Genomic DNA, 18,395 nt, shown 5'->3' with positions numbered 1-18,395 from the left:
GGGTGGCAGGGTGGTTGGGGAACATGGCAGGAGGGGTAGGAGGGCGGCCCTGAGAGGCGGGGCAGTTGACTTCTAGGCAGAATGGAGTAGAATGTAGGTGGGTCATCCACCACAAATGAAAAAGGAGGGAATGGAAGAAAGCCCTCGAGTGTGAAGGTGGCTGTGTTTCTGTCCAGCTCCTATGCAGTATGAAGGCCCTGGGGTGGAGATGCTGCTTTCCCCCTCAGAAGATGGTGACGCCCATGTCCTTCTCCGGCTCTGGCAGAGGTTTTCTGGCCTGGCCCGCTGCCTGGGGCTCATGCTCAGGTGTGTGAGTGTCGGAGGGAGCATGCGCTGGGAGTGGGAGGGGTTGAGACTGGGGTATTGTCTTCATCATGAGGAAGGAGACTGAGGGTGGGTGTGGAGTCTCACGGGGGAACCTGCTCTGAGGGTTCCCCTGCTCTGATTCTCTTCAGGTCTGAGTTTGGGGCTCCCGTGTCCGTCCCTGTGCAGGGAATCCTGGATATCGTCTGCCGGACCCTGAGCATCAGTGCCAAGAATATTGTAAGTAGAGTTTGTCCTCTGTTCACAGTCCTCCTTCAGGACCCAGGGCCCCCAGGAAAGTAGTGTGGGATCTGAACCTCCCAAAACGATCGTCATCCCTGAGCTTGTCCTGAATAGCTCCTTCCTTTTATCCAAATGCCATTATTCCCTGTGCTGCTCCCCACACACAGGCCGGTCAGAGTGGATTCGCTCATATAGTGCACGTGCTTCCCTAGGGGACAATGAACTAGAGGGTCAGCTGAGTCATTGCTGGAGGTTCAGCCATCCCTCCCCTCATCCTCCTTCCAGGGTCTTTTTACAGGATAGGGATTTGATTTTGTTGGGAGAGCTGGGGTAGGGGTTCCTTACCTGTGTGTACATACGTATTTAGTCACACACATCTGCTCTCTCCATTTCTCACTCTCTGTCTCACTTTCTTCCCCCACTTCTTTCTTTTGCCACCGTTTTTGCAGAGCTTACTTGGAGATGGCCCCCTGCGGTTGCTGCTGCTGCCCTCCATCCACCTTGAAGCCTTGGACCTGCTCTCTGCGCTCATCCTCGCGTGAGTAGGACTGGGCCGAGTGGGGTGAAGGGACGGGGACGTGCTGGGGATGGGGCTCACCGTGGTGTCTTCGCCCTCAGGTGTAGAGGCCGGCTTTTGCGCTTTGGTGCCCTGATCAGCCGCCTGCTTCCCCAGGTCCTCAATGCGTGGAGCATTGGTAGGGATACTTTGTCTCCAGGCCAGGAGAAGCCTTACAGGTGACCATCAAGGACGGGAATAAAGAGGAGAGGGTGGGTGAGGGGATGCAGGTGGGCTGGGAGTACCGAGGGAGGAGAGGCAGGGTCGGGCATGTTGACTCCCCTCCCCAGCTGCCCTCTGCTCACTCCACAGCGCCATGCGGACCAAGGTGTACGCTATACTAGAGCTGTGGGTGCAGGTGTGTGGCACCTCGGCAGGTGTGCTGCAGGGAGGAGCCTCAGGAGAGGCCCTGCTCACCCACCTGCTCAGTGACATCTCCCCGTCGGCTGATGCCCTTAAGGTGAGTGCGGCCTCTGCCCGTCCTCCTGTGGCAGGACGCTCATCCTGCACCCCGATCCAAGTGAGCCCCCTCACTGAGCCCCGGGTCCTGACTCGGTCCTGCCTTCATGGTGGCCTGACAGTGTGATTTTTGTGTCCCTTTACCATCAGCTGCGCAGTCCCCGGGGGAGCCCTGATGGGAGTTTGCAGATAGGGAAGCCCAGCGCCCCCAAGAAGCTAAAACTGGACGTGGGGGAGGCTGTGGCCCCGCCCAGCCACCGGAAAGGGGATAGCAATGCCAACAGCGACGTGTGTGCAGCTGCGCTGAGAGGTAGGTGAGGCCTCGGGGCGCTGGGATGGCCTGCGGCCACCGCCCAAAACCAGTTGTTGAAGTGGAGGGTTTAGATAAAATGCGGAACCAGGCAAAAGCCTGCAGAAAGGCCAAAAGGAGCAGAAGCAGGCATGCAGCTACCAAGACTGCGGCTGGAATCTTGAATCCTGCTGTTAGATGGCATGGCTCTGGTCATTTTCACTGCCCCCTCCCCAGACCCTCATTTATCTTGTTTGCACATCCTCTCTACGTGCCAGGTACTGTTATAGCACGAGGAAAATCCTGCCTGTGGTTTACGTGTTCCCCTGGCAGGCTGCTCAGTGGGGTTTCCTGCTTCCAACATGCTCACTAATCTGGAAGCAAATGTATAATCGGTTGTACAGTTGGTGGGTGACTCTTTTGGGTCCCCTATCTTTCACTGCCTGCCACCCCACCCTGTGTGAAGAGGCGAGCCAATGCTCCCCAAGTATATAAATGCACACTTCTAATGTTGCACTTGCGTTATCATCAGCCCTGTGCAGTCGAGGTACTTGAATGATAATGGAGAAAACAAGCTTAGAGCCGCTAAGTGACTTCCGCGAGTCAGGCAGAGGCAGAGCTTGGTGCTCACCTCGGGTTGTGTCCTGAGAAGCCCTCGCTCTGTCTTGCCAGTAGCCGGCCTCTTACAAACCATTCTCCTTTCCCAGGCCTCAGCCAGACCATCCTCATGTGCGGACCTCTCATCAAGGAGGAGACCCACAGGGTCAGTGGGACCAATGCCCATGGAGATTGGGGCGGGGCCCCCAGAGGGCCTCCATTCCTCCCTGGAAGGAGGCCCTGGACAAGGGCTGGGTAGTCTCAGTGGTGTCTCTAGGTGTGCTCTGTGTCCTTTTCAGAGGCTGCACGATCTGGTCTTACCCCTGGTCATGAGTGTCCAGCAGGGTGAGGTCCTAGGCAGCTCCCCATACACCAGCTCCCGCTGCCGCCGTGAACTCTACCGCCTGCTGCTGGCTCTGTTGCTGGCACCTTCTCCTCGCTGCCCACCTCCTCTTACCTGTGCCCTGCAAGCCTTCTCCCTTGGCCAGAGAGAAGACAGCATTGAGGTAACTGCCGAGCGGGGCCAAGTCCACCTCTTGGGTTTCAGGATTCTTGTTTCTGATGCTGGCAGGCTCTCCTCTCTGGCACCATGAAACCCTGCATTGCTGATGCTCACACTTGCTTTTTCTTCCTTCCCCAGGTCTCTTCTTTCTGCTCAGAGGCCCTGGTGACCTGTGCTGCTTTGATCCATCCCCGGGTTCCTCCTCTGCAGTCCATGGGCCCCACCTGCCCCACCCCCGCTCCAGTTCCACCTCCTGAGGCCCCATCTCCATTCAGGGCCCCTCCGTTCCATCCCTCGGGCCCCATGTCCTCAGCAGGCACCATGCCCTCAGCCAGCCCCGTGCCCTCAGTGGGCCCCATGCCCTCAGTGGGCCCCATGCCCTCAGCGGGCCCCATGCCTTCAGCGGGCTCGATGCCCTCCGCAGGCCCTATGCCCCCAGCACGTCCTGGACCTCCAGCCACAACCAACCACTTAGGCCTCTCTGTCCCAGGCCTGGTGTCTGTACCGCCCCGGCTCCTTCCTGGCCCTGAGAACCACCAGGCAGGCTCAAATGAGGACCCCATCCTTGCCCCTAGTGGCACTCCTCCGCCTACTATACCTCCAGATGAAACTTTTGGGGGGAGAGTGCCCAGGCCAGCCTTCGTTCACTATGATAAGGAGGAGGCGTCCGATGTGGAGATCTCCTTGGAAAGCGACTCTGATGACAGTGTGGTGATCGTGCCTGAGGGGCTGCCGCCTCTGCCGCCCCCACCCCCCTCAGGCACCTCACCACCCCCTGTAGCCCCAGCTGGGCCGCCAATAGCCTCCCCTCCTCTGCCAGCCAAGGAAGAGCCTGAAGAACTTCCTGCCACCCCGGGGCCTCTCCCTCCACCCCCACCCCCTCCTGTCCCGGGCCCTGTGACACTCCCACCACCTCAGTTGGTCCCTGAAGGGACTCCCGGTGGGGGAGGACCCCCAGCCCTGGAAGAAGATATGACAGTTATTAATATCAATAGCAGTGATGAGGAGGAGGAAGAGGAGGAAGAAGAAGAAGAAGAGGAAGAAGAGGAGGAGGAAGATTTTGAGGAAGAAGAGGATGAAGAAGAATATTTTGAAGAGGAAGAAGAAGAGGAGGAAGAGTTTGAGGAGGAATTTGAGGAAGAGGAAGGTGAGCTAGAGGAAGAAGAAGAGGAGGAGGACGAGGAGGAGGAAGAAGAGTTGGAAGAGGTGGAAGAGTTGGAGTTTGGCTCAGCAGTGGGGGAGGTAGAAGAAGGAGGCCCTGCACCCCCCAGCCTGCCTCCAGCCCTGCCCCCCGCTGAGTCCCCCAAGGTGCAGCCAGAGCTTGAGCCGGAGCCAGAACCGGAGCCGGAGCTGGAGCCGGAGCCGGAACCAGAGCCGGAGCCCGGGCTGCTATTGGAAGTGGAGGAGCCCGGGGTGGAGGAGGAGGAGCATGGGGCCGAGACGGCACCCACACTGGCCCCTGAGGTGCTCCCCTCCCAGGGGGAGCTGGAGAAGGAAGCGGGGAGCCCCCCAGCGGGGCCACCCCCTCAGGAGCTTATGGAAGAGGACCCCTGTGCTCCCCCAACCCTTCTGGAAGAGGAGACTGAAGTTGGGGGTGACAAGTTGCTACCCCCGCCAGAGGCATCTGCAGCAGAAGAAATGGAGACGGAGGGAGATGCCACAGCTCTCCAGGAAAAGGTGAGTGGGCCAGGCAGGCGGGGCAGCTAGGGGCTGTGCTGGGGAGGGCCAGGAGAGGGAAGGGGTTTGTCCCCAGCCTTACCCACTCGTGTGTGTGTGGGTGGGGGGGGGCGTTTTTTTAAATTATTGGGATGATTGGTCATTGTGTGTGACTTGAATCTTATGTCTTTGTCCTTAAAAGGAGCAGGATGACACAGCTGCCATGCTGGCTGACTTCGTCGATTGTCCCCCTGATGACGAGAAGCCACCACCGGCCACAGAGCCTGATTCCTAGCCCTCTCCTACACCCCGCGCTCCTCGTTTTCAATAAAGTTATGTCCTTGGATGTCGACTGCTGCTTCTGCCTTTTGCCACGACTGTGTCCCCAGCCAGAAGCCTCACTGTCTGGGGCTTTTCAAGGTATCCGTAGCATTCCCCGAGTGCCTCCATATCTGTCCTGTTGTCTCCCCTGTCCCCAGGAGGAACTGGTGACTTCTAGGGGTAACACACTGTCCTGCTGCTCAGCAAATGAGTGCCAGTCTTTGAGAACTTTTGCCCTTTGCTCTTGCTAATGCTAAGAATGTACTGGCTGGCCTGTGTGGGTAAGACAGTAAGGAACAAGAAGATGTAGATTTGTCATCCAAGTGTGGGAATACACTTGTGGGAAATGGATGGGATTGAGTGTTTTCGTGAGCGAACCTGGGAACGCACACACAGCCTCTTGGTCTGAAAGGGCAGGCTGAGTAACTGTGATGGAAGTTTAGAAAATTAGGAAAAGGTAGACAGTTACTGAATTCTGTGAGATTTGAACCTAGCGTGTCCCAAATTAAAGGGGCATCCATAATGGGTATGGGGGTTGGGCTCCGTTCTGAGGTCCTTCCAGTGACAAGCCCAGATCCCCCCACGCCCCACCCCCAGCCCAGTACCTCCTTGGCAGGAATTTGACAAGCTCCCCCCAGACCTTCGTGCGCACTCTTAAGATTTGGGCATTTCCGAGCCACTGTCTGATCCCTTTAAGCACTGGCATTTGTTCTAGGCCGTGTTGGCATGCACGTGTGAGCATGAGTCCAGAGGTGTGTGCCTGAGGGTATCGGAATTTGTGGGCTGGACACCCTCAAATGCCCCACACTTTTTTCACTCACTCAGTCTGTTGAAGGATGAACATAAGTAAAGTGCCTTGGAAATGCAGAAAAGGGAGTGACTTCCCCACTGTGTGTTTCCTGAATGACCTCTGAGGAGTGACATTGAGCTGATTTTGGGAAACTTAGTGGGGGTTTTTAAAAAATTTCCTCCTCCTCGTTATTTTCAAAAATTTCCTGCGGAGAAGTTTAAATGGTATACAGTGTATAACCTTTATGGAGATGGAGTAACACTTTCCCACATTAGCTTTTATCTCTGTATAATGTTTATCTACATATAGACACGTATTTATATATATATATATGCACATATATCTATCTGTAATCAATACACATCTATATGTATACACATTTCTTGTGGGACTATGTAAAAAGTAAGTTGCAAACATCATGGCCCTTGACCTCTAAATTCTGCAACATTATCTTCTAAGATTAAGGACATTTTTCTATATAATCACAATCCCACACTATCAAACCTAAAAAAAAGTCACAATAATACAATAATATTGTATATAACGTATTGTGATATTCAAGTTTCTACTTATCCCTAAACTGTCTTTGATAGCTGTTTGTTTTCCTCTGATTTAAGTTCAAGAGCTTTTTTTTTAAAAGGTGGAGTGGGCCTTTTAAGACTTAAGGATCACTGCAGGCACAGATGGAGAGGTGTGAAAACTCCTGCAATAGTGATTTTTCAACAATGGAAAGAACCTGGACACTGCAGATAGATAAAGGTGACATTGACCCCGAGCGAGGAAGGGGCTAGAACAGAAATTTTAAAAATGTAAACTGTATTGTGAGTAGATAACATGCACGTGATTCCATACTCAAGATGTGCAGGTTTATTGAAGCCTTCTCAACCTCCAGTCACCCAGATTTTCTACCCAGAGCAGCCAAAATGATCATTTTTTATTTATTCTTCCAGAGATAATATATGCATATATATACAATTTTGTATCAATATTTTTCCCTTTATTTTTCACACAAAGGGCAGTATGTTATCACTTAATATGAATCACTTAACTTCATGTAGTCGTGAGATTTATTCATTCAATAAATATTGAGTACCAATTATGTACTTGGCACAGTTTTCTCACTAATATATATATATTTTTTTAAAGTATGAGGGGCCCACAGGCGTTTGCAAAGAGTACAGATAGGGAGGGCGTGACAAGACCCCCTTGGCCTTGTTTCCTGCAACGTTTACATCGTCCATGTTTACAGTACAATATCAAAACCAGGAATTGGATGGTGCAGCAGTAGGCGCTGTTTTATAAATTAGAGATAGAGCAAACAGAAATCCCTGTTCTTCCCTTAATGGTGTTTAAATTCTGTGTGTTGTGTGTGGGTGGGGTAGACAGTACGTACAATGGATGTTAGATGGTGACAAGTGCAGTGGGAAAGCATGGTCAGGGGAGCAGGCTTGTGTAGGTTCAACATTTTCTTATAAAAAATTTAAGACATTAAGTTGAAAGAATTATATATATCCACCATGTTACTACATTTGTGTGTGTGTGCGTATCTGTGCGATTTTAAGTAGGATGGTCAAGGTCTGGTTGAGGTGACAGTGAATGGAGACCCAAAGGAGTTGAGGGAGAAAGCAGTGTGAACTTCTGGCGGAAGAGCTTTCCAGGCAGAGGGCATAGCAGAGAAAAGGTCCTGAAGCAGGAACACTCTTGGGGTGTTGAAGGAAAGCAGGGAGGCCAGTGGCCTTTCTCCTTTTGAAAAAGAGAAGAGGTCAGAGAGATGATAGGGTGGGAGCAGGAATGGGGAGACGGTGATGCAGAACTTCACGGCTTCTACTCCGAGTGAGGTAGGAAACCACTGGAAGGTTTTGACAGACTTGGCATAATGGGTTTATGCCTTACCCAGGACCTGACTGCTCTTGGGAACTGGACGGAAGGGAGTAAGGATGGTAGCAGAGACACCCGTTAGGAGGCTACTCAGCCCGGAGAGATGATAGCTGGGAATTCCAGATAAGTTTTGAAGGTGGACTTGACAGAATTTGAAGATCATTCCATTTCAGTTCTTACAGAGCTGCCTCCTTTTTTCTTACAGCTGCCGAGAATTTTATTATACTGTAATTAAACAGTCCCTGACCAATGACTTTTTATGTCAGTTCTCTCTTAGGCTGTCACAACACAAGTGAACATATACATGCATACAAATAATGTGCACATGTCATTTTGTACATAAGTATCCATAGGAGAAATTCCTAGAAGTAGAACTGGTGAGTCCTTTCTTGGATGTTGTACCAATTTTTGCCCCACCAGGAATATGAGTGTTTCTCCAAACATTTGCCAGTGTATGTTGTTAAATGTTGTGATCTGCCAATATGTTAGATGGAAAATGGCACAACAATGTGTTTTAATTTATATTTCTCTCACGAGAGAGTTTGAGCTCTTTTCATATGTTTAAGATCACTTTAAATTTCCTTTTCTATAAAATGTCCATATGCTTTGCTTATTCAGTTGTTGGTTTATTTTCTTGTTTTATAGCTTGGTATAGATGAAGAAAATTTAAACTTTGTCTACATGTAAGAGTTGCAATTTTTTTGACAGCTTACTTTTGTCTTTTGTCTGCTTAAAGTGGTTTTTGCCATGCTGAAAATTTTTATTAATTGAATTTACCAGTCTTTTAAAACTGGGTTTTCATTAAGATTTTTTAAAAGCCTTCACCATTCTACGATCATTAGAAGATGCTAATATGTTTTTTCTAGTAGTTTTATGATGCTGTGCTTTTATTGTTTCAGTTTTTACATTTACATTTTTCATCCATTTGGAACTTATCCTAGTGTAAGGTATGATGTACAGATCCAATTTTACTGTTTTGTCTGAATGTCATTTACTAAACAATCCATCTTTCTGGTTTGAAATGCCACCTTTGTTATATTCTAAATTGCCGTATCTATTTGGGTCTCTCCTTTTTACCTTGTTTTCTATTCCATTGATCTGCCTGTGTACACTTATTTATTGTGGCTTTATGATGTAGTATCTGGCGGGAAAAGTAGGTTATTAAGGTGGGTTTCAGCTTTGCCTTGGGGAAAAAAGAATTAGTAGGAGCCACTATCGGTTCACAGTTCAGAACAGGGCCTGTCAAACTAGTCTGCGTTTCTGGATTGATAATTGTGGAAATAATAGAGCATTTGCCTTCACAAGCTTTCCAGCAGTCTCACAACATGAGAATGTTGGCTGAATATGAGGCTAGTTAATAAATTATTCAAGCAGTTAATAACCATACCCAAAGGTTAATAGCTCAGGGTTATTCTGAAGATGTCTCGGGGTGTGTTCCAGACCTTGCTCTATGTCACGGTAAGTAACTTGAATGTAGATCTGCTCATTCAGGTTTTATGGGACACAAAGTGGGAATGCTAGCGTATATGTAGAATTGTCGGTAAGGCGTTTTTAAAAGTTGCCTGGTAGAATTTCATAGGGATAAGAATATGGTTCTGTCTTTGGACTCCTCAAACGATTGCATAATATAGGAAAATGGGGGTCAGCGGAAAGGGGGGATTCCTAGATGGGTGGGGGACTTAGGAGAACCTTCCTCCTTCAGGATGCTTAAGTCGAGAGCTGGAGCTGGAGCTGGGGCAGGTGGTGATTAAAGGAGACATGAGGATGTGGTTGGACAGGGCTGTGGAGAGCCTGGAAAGCTGTTTTCAGGAGTTTGGGCTTTGTTCTCTAGGTAGCAGGGATTCCTTTCAAGTTTATCCTCGAGGAGGGACGTGACTAGTTCTTATTTTCCATCAGCTTTGGCAGCCTGTGGAGGAGGGCTGGAGCCTGAGAGATCACAGGAATGTGTGCTGGTCTAGGTGGAGCTTGGTGAAGCGTGACTAGGCAGTAGCCATGGGTGCAGATGGGGCAGTCAGGCTGCTGCCATCTAAGGATGCCCTTGGTTTGCTGTCTGGGGCAGGGATGCCACGTAGTCATGAGCGCTTCAATTTGGGGACACATGCCAGAGGCTGGCTGGGCCAGGCCTTTAGTCTTCTGTTGTCACTCAGTACAATGTGTCTCTGTTCTTATTACTTACACTCCCCTAGAGATGGGGCTTTGGGAGAGTAGACAGCTGGAAGCTATAGATAATCTCCCAAATGACAGGGCCTGTAGTTGCCCAGGTAGGAGCAGAGTTGGGTTTATTAAGTGCTTATCATATACATTACTTTGGGGAAGTAATACATCAATCGAGATCTTCCTCTAAAGGAATTCACAAGCTGGCAGTAATACAGAGCACAGAGTAGTAAGTACCTTTAGGAATGCAAGCAGCTGGGTGTGTGGGGTTGGAGCTCTGGAGGGGGTTCAGGGCTGCAGAGCTTTGAGAGGGGGCAGGGCACCCCGGGAATATAATTGGCATGAAAAGAGAAGTGGGCCGAGACTAGAACCCAGATAACACCTCAACATTTTAGGGTCAAGAGGTGCCTTTAAAGGGGAGTGAAGAGAACTTGAAGAGGGCAGTGCCCCAGAACATGAGAGAAGAGCTGCAGACAGGAGGGGACCTCAGTCCCTTGAGAAATGGCCATGGGGTTTGTCAGCAGTTAGTGGACTTGGAGAGCAGTCTCAGAAGGGTGGTGGGGGCAGAACCCAGTGGGGAAGGTGGGAGGTGAGGCAGGGGAAGAGCAAGATTCTGCATGTGAAGGGAAGGATGGCGTGTTGGGGGCGCCGGCCGGCTCTGCACCATCCCCGTCTCCACCCAGGGCCGCGACCCCACTGCCTCTGCAGCCACTGGCACCCTTCCTGCTCAGTTCCTGGCATGTTCTCTGGTTTCTGTCTGCCGGGGAGGGGCTGCCTCTCAGCCTGGAATATGGCTTCGTCACAATCTCCAGGGAGAGGCAGCACTCCCCAAACAGATGTCAGGCTATGGGCCCTGGCCACCCCTCACAGAGGCAGAGATTTGATATTTTCAGGGAGGCTTTAGTTGGTCATCCTGTCGAAAATCACCCCTCCTGCCCCTGTCTCCCTTTATTAAGCCCTTACGCCGGCCCTTGTAGCACTTAATCATTACCTGATACATATTATTTAATATGACTTTGTTTAGAGTTTGTCTCCTCCCAATGGAATGTAAGCACCATGAGAGCAGAGATTCTATTTTTGGTTTGTGCACTGCTGAATCTCCAGTCCCAAATTCCTGGTTTGTAGTAGGGGATCAGTAACTATTGAGTGAATGAACAGATGAATGGCAGAATGAAGCAGAGGAAGAATCCCTGCTGGGCCCTGGGATGAGTCAAACTGGATAACTGTTGTTGCATCTCAGTCCTTTGAGGAGCCAAAAGTGGACGAGAAGTGAGCCTTCCCCACAACTTGATAAGCTCTGCAAAAGATGGGAGGCTCCCTCTACCACTGTTGGAGAAACTTGAGTTCAGCAGTTTAGCCTCTCAGGCTGAGGTCACCAAGCTGTTTTCCCGGTAACCATCTGAAGGGGTTAGCCAATGTTCATCTCACACAGTGTCTGGTCCAGGCCTCTCCCTCTTAAAAGGCTGAATGCAACACCAAAAGAAAGGGCTGGGGCTGTAGGTGTCCCTGGAACTGGACTGCTCTGCCCCTGCCCCTTGCAAGCCAAGGAGACTTTGAGGGGCAGCTCTCGGCACAGGTCTCATGGAATCCCCAGGGTGCCACTTCCTTGGACTTTGTCTCCCTAGGGTCACATTGATCTCCAGCCTGTATGCTTGGTTCACTCTCCAATTTAGTCTCAACCTGTCTGGGTCCAAGTAGATGTTAAAGGTTGAACGAATGATCTCCCTACCACCTGTCAAGTAGGTTTCCCTGAATAGTTACTCATCTGTAGCACCCTCTGGACAGGGATTGTGTTAGGCATTCTTTTCTCCTTGTGGTTCATAGAAAATGCTTGGCCTAGAGGAGTTATTAGTAAACGGTAAGTCAATGAAATGTTCCTGTGTGTGATCCAGAGTGAAGAGGAAGCTGCCCGTTTTCCATCCTTCGTGATTATGCTTGGACTCGCTGATCTCAAGCTGTTCTGTTTCCCACTACTTAATTCAGTTTTGCCCCAGATGTCTTCACCTCTCTGACTCCTTCCAGTCTACCATATCCTTTGTTTCTTCTGCTGCCACGTGATAGCATAGTGCTTAAGCCACATTTTTGGGTCTCAGACACCAAGAATCTAAACCCATTTACACTTTGATCATTTCAGCCCCTGTGAACCGGCCTGGAGGTTACTTTCATCTGTTATATTCCACCTACCATCTGTCCATTCAGTGAGCCATTCCTTCACTCATTGCTTCTGCAGTGTGTGTAGTACTTCCTGTAGGCCACACATGCTAGGTGCTGGAGGTAACAAAAATGAAAACTACAGTCACTATCTCCAAGGATATCTGAGTCTCCTGGAAAAGAGAAAGGTAAGCAGATGTATACAATGCAGTGAAATTATGTTATTATAGAATACAATGGGAGTCCCAAAAGAGAGCTGTTGGGTCCATGAAGGGGTGGGGATAGGAGGGAGACATGATGGTATCAGAAGGGCTTTGGAAAGAGCAGTTCCTGTTGTCTGGGCAGTGTGGGGGGCAGGAATTCTGGAAAGAAGGATGGGGAAGAACTCCACGAATCCTAAATGACTGGAACCGAGAGGCACGGTATTTTGACATTCACACTATAGCAAACAAAGTATTTCAGTTTTGTTTTTTAAAAGCTTCCTTAAAAACAAGCAGTTTTTTCAAATCTGTAGAAAAGTTAACAGAATAGCAGTACAACAGACACCCATACACCTTTCACTTAATCAAATGTTGATATTTTGCCACATTTGCTTTCCCTGTATCTGTATTTTTTTCTTGAATCATTTGAGAGTAAGTTGTATCATCATGATACTTTATCCTTAAATACTGCCACACCCCTAAATATTTATACAATATTTCCTAAGGGTAATGACATTCTTTTATACAATCATAACATGTTAAGAACTTCAACAATTGAAAGAACTCTATTACCTAATATGTTGCCCATATTCAAATTTCCTCAATTGTCTCACTAATGTCTGTTATGGACGTTTGTGAATTTCAGCTTGTAATGCCACCAAGGTTCCATGTACCCTGTCCCATCTTTGACCTGAACTCTGACTTTTGTCCCAATCCTGAGTCTCATCCCTTTCCTGACCCCCACCTATGTCCATTCATGGCCCTTAGTTGGATCTCTATGGCATGGTCAACCTCTGCTAACTCCTGCTTAGTTAAAGCGTTAGATTCTAGAATCAGTATTTACCTCTTCCTTTCTCTCCAGTCTAAAGCACAAATAATCCTAATGAGATTTATAACTTCTAACTAAAAGACACCTGTTAAACAAGAATACCATAAGGTCCAGGCTGTGGCAGGATTGATAGACTATCAGGCTCTCACCAAGCATCTCTGCTCTCATCTGGCCACATAGGGGAAGGGCTCTTAACCACTGGAATGTAGCCACAGACATACACAAATTCCACCCTACTCTTACTGCTTGTATCACTTTAGCTTCCTCAGAACACTGAGACTGGCACACCAAAAGACCTCTGACTTAGGGGTCAGGATGAATAGGTGATACAGTTGCTCTTGTAACAACACACTTGACATTCATATTTTTGTGCAAGGAATGATTGGGGAAGCCAGGAATTGACAGTAGGCAGCAAGAAAAGAAAGTTTGGGATTTGTTATAACTATGTAATTATTGATTGGCATTTGCAAGTAGAAGTAGGAGAAAACAGTAAGACAAACTAATACCGACCAGAGAAGATTTAAGGGAAAAGTCATCTTATTCCTTATCTTTTATTGATAGGGAGAAGGGAGAAGATGCACGAGGACCAATTAGGAGGCTGATGCAGTGGTCCAGGTGGCCTGTAGCTAGCAGACCCTGGGTCCAGGAGCTGGACATTGAGAATAGGGACCTGAAGAGGTACATCTTCTCTATCTGCTTGGCAGCAGCGAAGAAGATCGCAGCAAAGTTAGCAAGCTCCAATTTTCTCCTAAGTGCTAAGAGGAGCTTCAGTGTGAAAGAACACTACCCCATTCCTGGAATGCTCCGGTGGGACGTTTCTGTCTTATGGCCAAGTTGCTCCAGAACACTCGGGATGGGCCCCTTCAGGGGAACAACAGACCCAGTGATGTACCCAGGAGCCACCAAAAGGGGGCGCGCCAGAGTCGGAAATGTGCATTGTTGGGAACGAAGCGAGTCTTGCTTTCTCCAACTCAACTAGCAGAAAGGGAATCACGTCGGAAATAATCATATCTGTATTTACTAAGCAGCTACTATGTACCAGAAAAAAATGTATTTAATCAAAGTAAAAATTCAGTTCATTCATTCATTCGTTCTTGAGACATACTTCCTGCTTCACTCTATGTTAATTGTTCTGTAGATCTGCTATTTAATTGTTATTCTGGAATTTCCCTTCCCCATCATCCTTGGGAGTTCTCTTTGCCTCTCCTCTGTTTCCTGGATCGCATACCTTCCTCTTTCTTGCCTTATTTCCTTATTTCAGTGACGCACATCCTCCAGTAGCTTGAGAAAAGGTGCATAGGAGGTAAAATGTTTTACTTTTTGCATGTCTGAAAATAACTTTATCTTCACATTTGACAATTTGGCCAGGTACGGGATCAGATATTATCTTCCCTCAAATTCTTGTAGGCATTTTCCCATTTCTTCTAGTTTCCAGTGTTGCCACTGATGTCATTTGGACTCCCTTTGTATGTGACCTACAAAGTTTTGACAATTAAGTTCGCGAACTTGTTGCAACGATATTGCTAACCTTTTTTGATATCAAAGGGATTATTCATTATGAATTTGTATCAACTGGACAAACAGTTAACAAAGTTTACTATTTGGAAGTACTGAAAAGGCTGCGTGAAAAAAAACAAAAACGACCTGAACTTTTCGCCAGCAATTCATGGCTCTTGCATCACAGCAATGCACCAGCTCACACGGCACACTGTCTGTGAGGGAGTTTTTAGCCAGTAAACAAATAACTGTATTGGAACACCCTCCCTACTCACCTGATCTGGCCCCAATGACTTTTTTCTTTACCCAAAGATAAAGGAAATATTGAAAGGAAGACATTTTGATGACATTCAGGACATCAAGGGTAATATGACGACAGCTCTGATGGCCATTCCAGAAAAAGAGTTCCAAAATTGCTTTGAAGGGTGGCCTTGATGCTGGCATCGGTGCATAGCTTCCCAAAGGGAATACTTTGAAGGTGACCGTAGTGATAATTCAGCAATGAGGTGTGTAGCACTTTTTCTAGGACGAGTTCGCGAAATTAATTGTCTGATCCTTCTATGCTCATGGACCATAGATTAGAGGGACCACACTGAGGTGTGCTTCCGCTCAGTCTAGTCTTGTGAGAACGGAAGTGGGACTCATCTGGGACTCGGGAAACAAGGTTGTTAGAAACAGCAAGATCAAATTTTCCTATCAGTTGTGTGTGATGTACACCAGGTTGAGGTCAGGATTTAAGGCGAAAGCTGTGCGGCGGGCCACCGCTTAGCGTGGTCTTGTTAGGCAGATCCCTTTGGATGTAGTCATTCTGCAGCAGAAGTCCAGGCCCTTAAGGAATGGGATGTAGTCTTCTGTGCAGTAAACCCAAAGGCACCACCATAAATAAGTGGCAGAGACAGTCCAGGCATTCAAGCTGGTGAGCTTTTCCTTTCCAGTCCCTCAATAGAAAAGCCTGAAGTTGTGAGTGTGTTAGAAATGCGTGTGGCACAAAGGCCCTCGTCTCACCTCTCTCCTCACAGGCGTTTCAGGTACTGACGTTTGTCAGATACTCTGATGAATGTACCATTGTTCTTTGGCCTCCTCTTTCTGTAACATACTCTCTCTTCAGTTACAACACTTACATTTGCTTTTCTTTATCTTGTCTCTTAGAGTTGTATGGCTCAGTTTACCTTATATCAAACCTGAGGTGTTTCCAAAATTCCAGTCACACATTTATGATGTGATAGATAGGTTTGGATGGTTAAAGTTTCTTACTTAATCCTTCACTTTTAAATCCACAACCTCTATTAAGTCCAAACTGGATGAACTGAACCAAAAACATCTAATTCCTTGTAAATTGTTTGCGTTATTAATTATCATTGTTCAAGTGGCAACGTATCACTTGGAATTTCAGTAGAAAATTGTCTCGCTGACAACTCTTTCCTCAGGTTCTGAAACTTCCAAGAATTCCAGATATCTCCCTTTACAAGTCTCTAATCCAAATTTCTCGGGAGCTTGGTTTTCATAATACATCATAGCCAAGTTTGAGCTTATTATTACTTCCATATGGCCAGAATTTCAATAACTTCATTCTGAGAACATACATAGTTTGAACCAATATTACAAATAATTCTTGCTCCCAAAGTTTGGGTTATGCCCTGAATATAACTGATTTTATATATATAATGTGTGCACGTGCACACACACACACACACACACAAATTTCATCCATTAGATAGAGCAAGACAGAAATCTAATTTTTTGAATTCTCCATATTCAACCATTCCATTTAAAGACAAAATATTTCATGAGTCTGATTAATTGCACTTAAAGCTTCATAGCAGAAGAAAAAGATAACTTGGAAAAGAAAAACTGAATCAGCACAGAGCAGGATCTGAGCTGATCCTCTTGCGTTTGCATTTTTAACAATGAAAGTGTACTTCAGAGATTGAGATTAAATTTTTAAAAAATTGTCTTTGATGTTTACACAGCTTCAAAATGAGTACTCTATCTAACTTGGGCTGGAGACACAAACTGTATCCAAAGTGAGTTAGAATTATTGTGAACTGTCAGTGGACTTGCTCTTGAAATGAGCATGTATAGCTAGTTATGTCAGGGGCTAACTGTACAACTGGGAATTATCAAAATCAACTTTCAGAAAGTAGCATACGAGGTCAGACAATTCAGTTCACAAACTTGTTGCAATGATGTTGCTAACTTTTTTTGATATCAGAGGGATTATTTATTATGAATTTGTACCAACTGGACAGTTAACCAAGTTTATTATTTGGAAGTGCTGAAAGGCTGCGTGAAAAAGTTAGACCACCTGAACTTTGCGTCAAGAATTCATGGCTCTCGCATCACGACAATGCACCAGCTCACGTGGCATGTCTGTGAGGGAGTTTTTAGCCGCTAAACAAATAACTGTATGGAACACCCTCCCTACTCACCTGACCTGACCCCCAATGACTTCTTTCTTTACTCGAAGATAAAGGAAATATTGAAAGGAAGACATTTTGATGACATTCAGCACATCAAGGGTAATACGATGACAGCTCTGACAGCCATTCCAAAAAATTTTTCAAAATTGCTTTGAAGGGTGGACTAGGCACTTGCGTGGGCGCATAGCTTCCCAAGGGGAGTACTTCGAAGGTGACTGTAGTGATATTCAGCAATGAGGTATGCAGCACTTTTTCTAGGATGAGTTCGCGAACTTAATTGTCTGACCTTCATATATATATATGTGTGTGTGTGTGTGTGTGTGTGTGTATAAAATTATCTCTGGAAGCATTTAAGGTTTATTTTTTTGGGGGGAGGGAACAGTACTTTCCGGATTTTTTTTTTTTTTCCCAAGTCAAGTTGTCCCCTCAATCTTAGTCGTGGAGAGTGCAGCTCAGCTCCAGGTCCAGCCTCTGCTGCCAACTGCAGGGGGCGCAGCTTACCATCCCCTGTGGGAGCGAACCGGCAACCCCCAGCCGGGTTGAGGACAGGCCTCAACCAACTGAGCCGTCTGGGAGCCCAGCGGCAGCCCAGCTCAAGGTACCCTGCTCAATCCCAGCTGCAGGGAGCAGAGCCCACCATCCCTTGCGGGAGTCGTGAGTCCAGCCGGCAACCTTTTGGTTGAGCACACTGGCCCACGTGGGAATCAAACCAGCAGCCCTTGGCGTTGGGAGCATGGAGCTCCAACCACCTGAGCCACCGGGGCCGGCCCCTAAGATTTATTTTCATTGTCCCCAGCATTCCGAAATTTCACAATGGAATGCCTTCGTCTGTGTTTATATTCATTTTGCTGGCTCTTGGTGGATTGTACCTATCTGGAACTAATATCCTCAGTTCTAGGAAATTTTCTTATTTATTTTATGTTTTCCTCACATTTTCCCCGTCTTCTCTCACTTGAGAAATCTTATTATTCTTTGTCTTTTTTTCTGGGAGATTTAATTAACTCCTCCTCCAACACTTCTTTTGAAATTTTAATGTCTGTTATCATATTTTTATTATGAAGGGCTCTTCCTTATTCTCTGTGCTTTTAAAAAAAATAGTTTCCCGTTTTTGTTTCATGGCTGCAATATCTTCTCTTATCTCCCTTTTAATGTTAATGATCATTTCAAAATAAGTTTTCTTCAGCTTCCTCAATCTCTCTTTTCTACAAGTTCCCTTTCTGTTTGGTCTCTGTATTTCACTTTAGAAGCTTTCCTCCATTATCTGGTGGTGTTCATATCTTTCATATTTAAAGTAAGGCCTCCTTGGAAATTCTGTGTGCATCAGTGGGGCTTTTCCCGTGGAGGGCTTCGCTGAGGGTGATCAGGTGGGGATCGGATTATTTGGTGAAAGGACCTCAAGTGCCATGCCTGTATATCGTTTCACCTGGTCGTGCTCAGTTTCCCCAGACAGCAGTCCTTTTACCTCTTGTTTATCTCAGCCTGACTGCTGGTGTTAAATATACAAACCCACGAGAATAAAGACAGCAAGGGATGAGTTGAGATATCAGTAA

At 47.2% G+C, this 18,395-nt stretch overlaps 1 protein-coding gene across 2 annotated transcripts in view; it reads left to right on the top strand.

Moving 5' to 3' along the window:
• PELP1 (proline, glutamate and leucine rich protein 1) overlaps positions 1–4,984 on the top strand; it is a 29,118-nt gene extending 24,134 nt beyond the window's left edge. The window contains exons 8-17 of one of the 2 annotated variants that reach the window (XM_033089484.1): positions 177–306; positions 456–543; positions 996–1,084; positions 1,165–1,281; positions 1,415–1,562; positions 1,712–1,871; positions 2,558–2,613; positions 2,747–2,953; positions 3,088–4,626; positions 4,808–4,984. In XM_033089484.1, coding sequence (XP_032945375.1) covers positions 177–306; positions 456–543; positions 996–1,084; positions 1,165–1,281; positions 1,415–1,562; positions 1,712–1,871; positions 2,558–2,613; positions 2,747–2,953; positions 3,088–4,626; positions 4,808–4,900 — 2,627 coding nt within the window. In that variant the 3' untranslated portion in view covers positions 4,901–4,984. The remainder of the gene's footprint in view (positions 1–176; positions 307–455; positions 544–995; positions 1,085–1,164; positions 1,282–1,414; positions 1,563–1,711; positions 1,872–2,557; positions 2,614–2,746; positions 2,954–3,087; positions 4,627–4,807) is intronic. The other variant, XM_033089485.1, reaches the window with a different exon arrangement.
• Positions 4,985–18,395: the final 13,411 nt, after the last annotated feature.

This window comes from Rhinolophus ferrumequinum, chromosome 21, assembly GCF_004115265.2.
Source record: "Rhinolophus ferrumequinum isolate MPI-CBG mRhiFer1 chromosome 21, mRhiFer1_v1.p, whole genome shotgun sequence".
Lineage (NCBI taxonomy): Eukaryota > Metazoa > Chordata > Mammalia > Chiroptera > Rhinolophidae > Rhinolophus > Rhinolophus ferrumequinum.
This window is presented reverse-complemented; position numbering and strand designations above follow the sequence as displayed.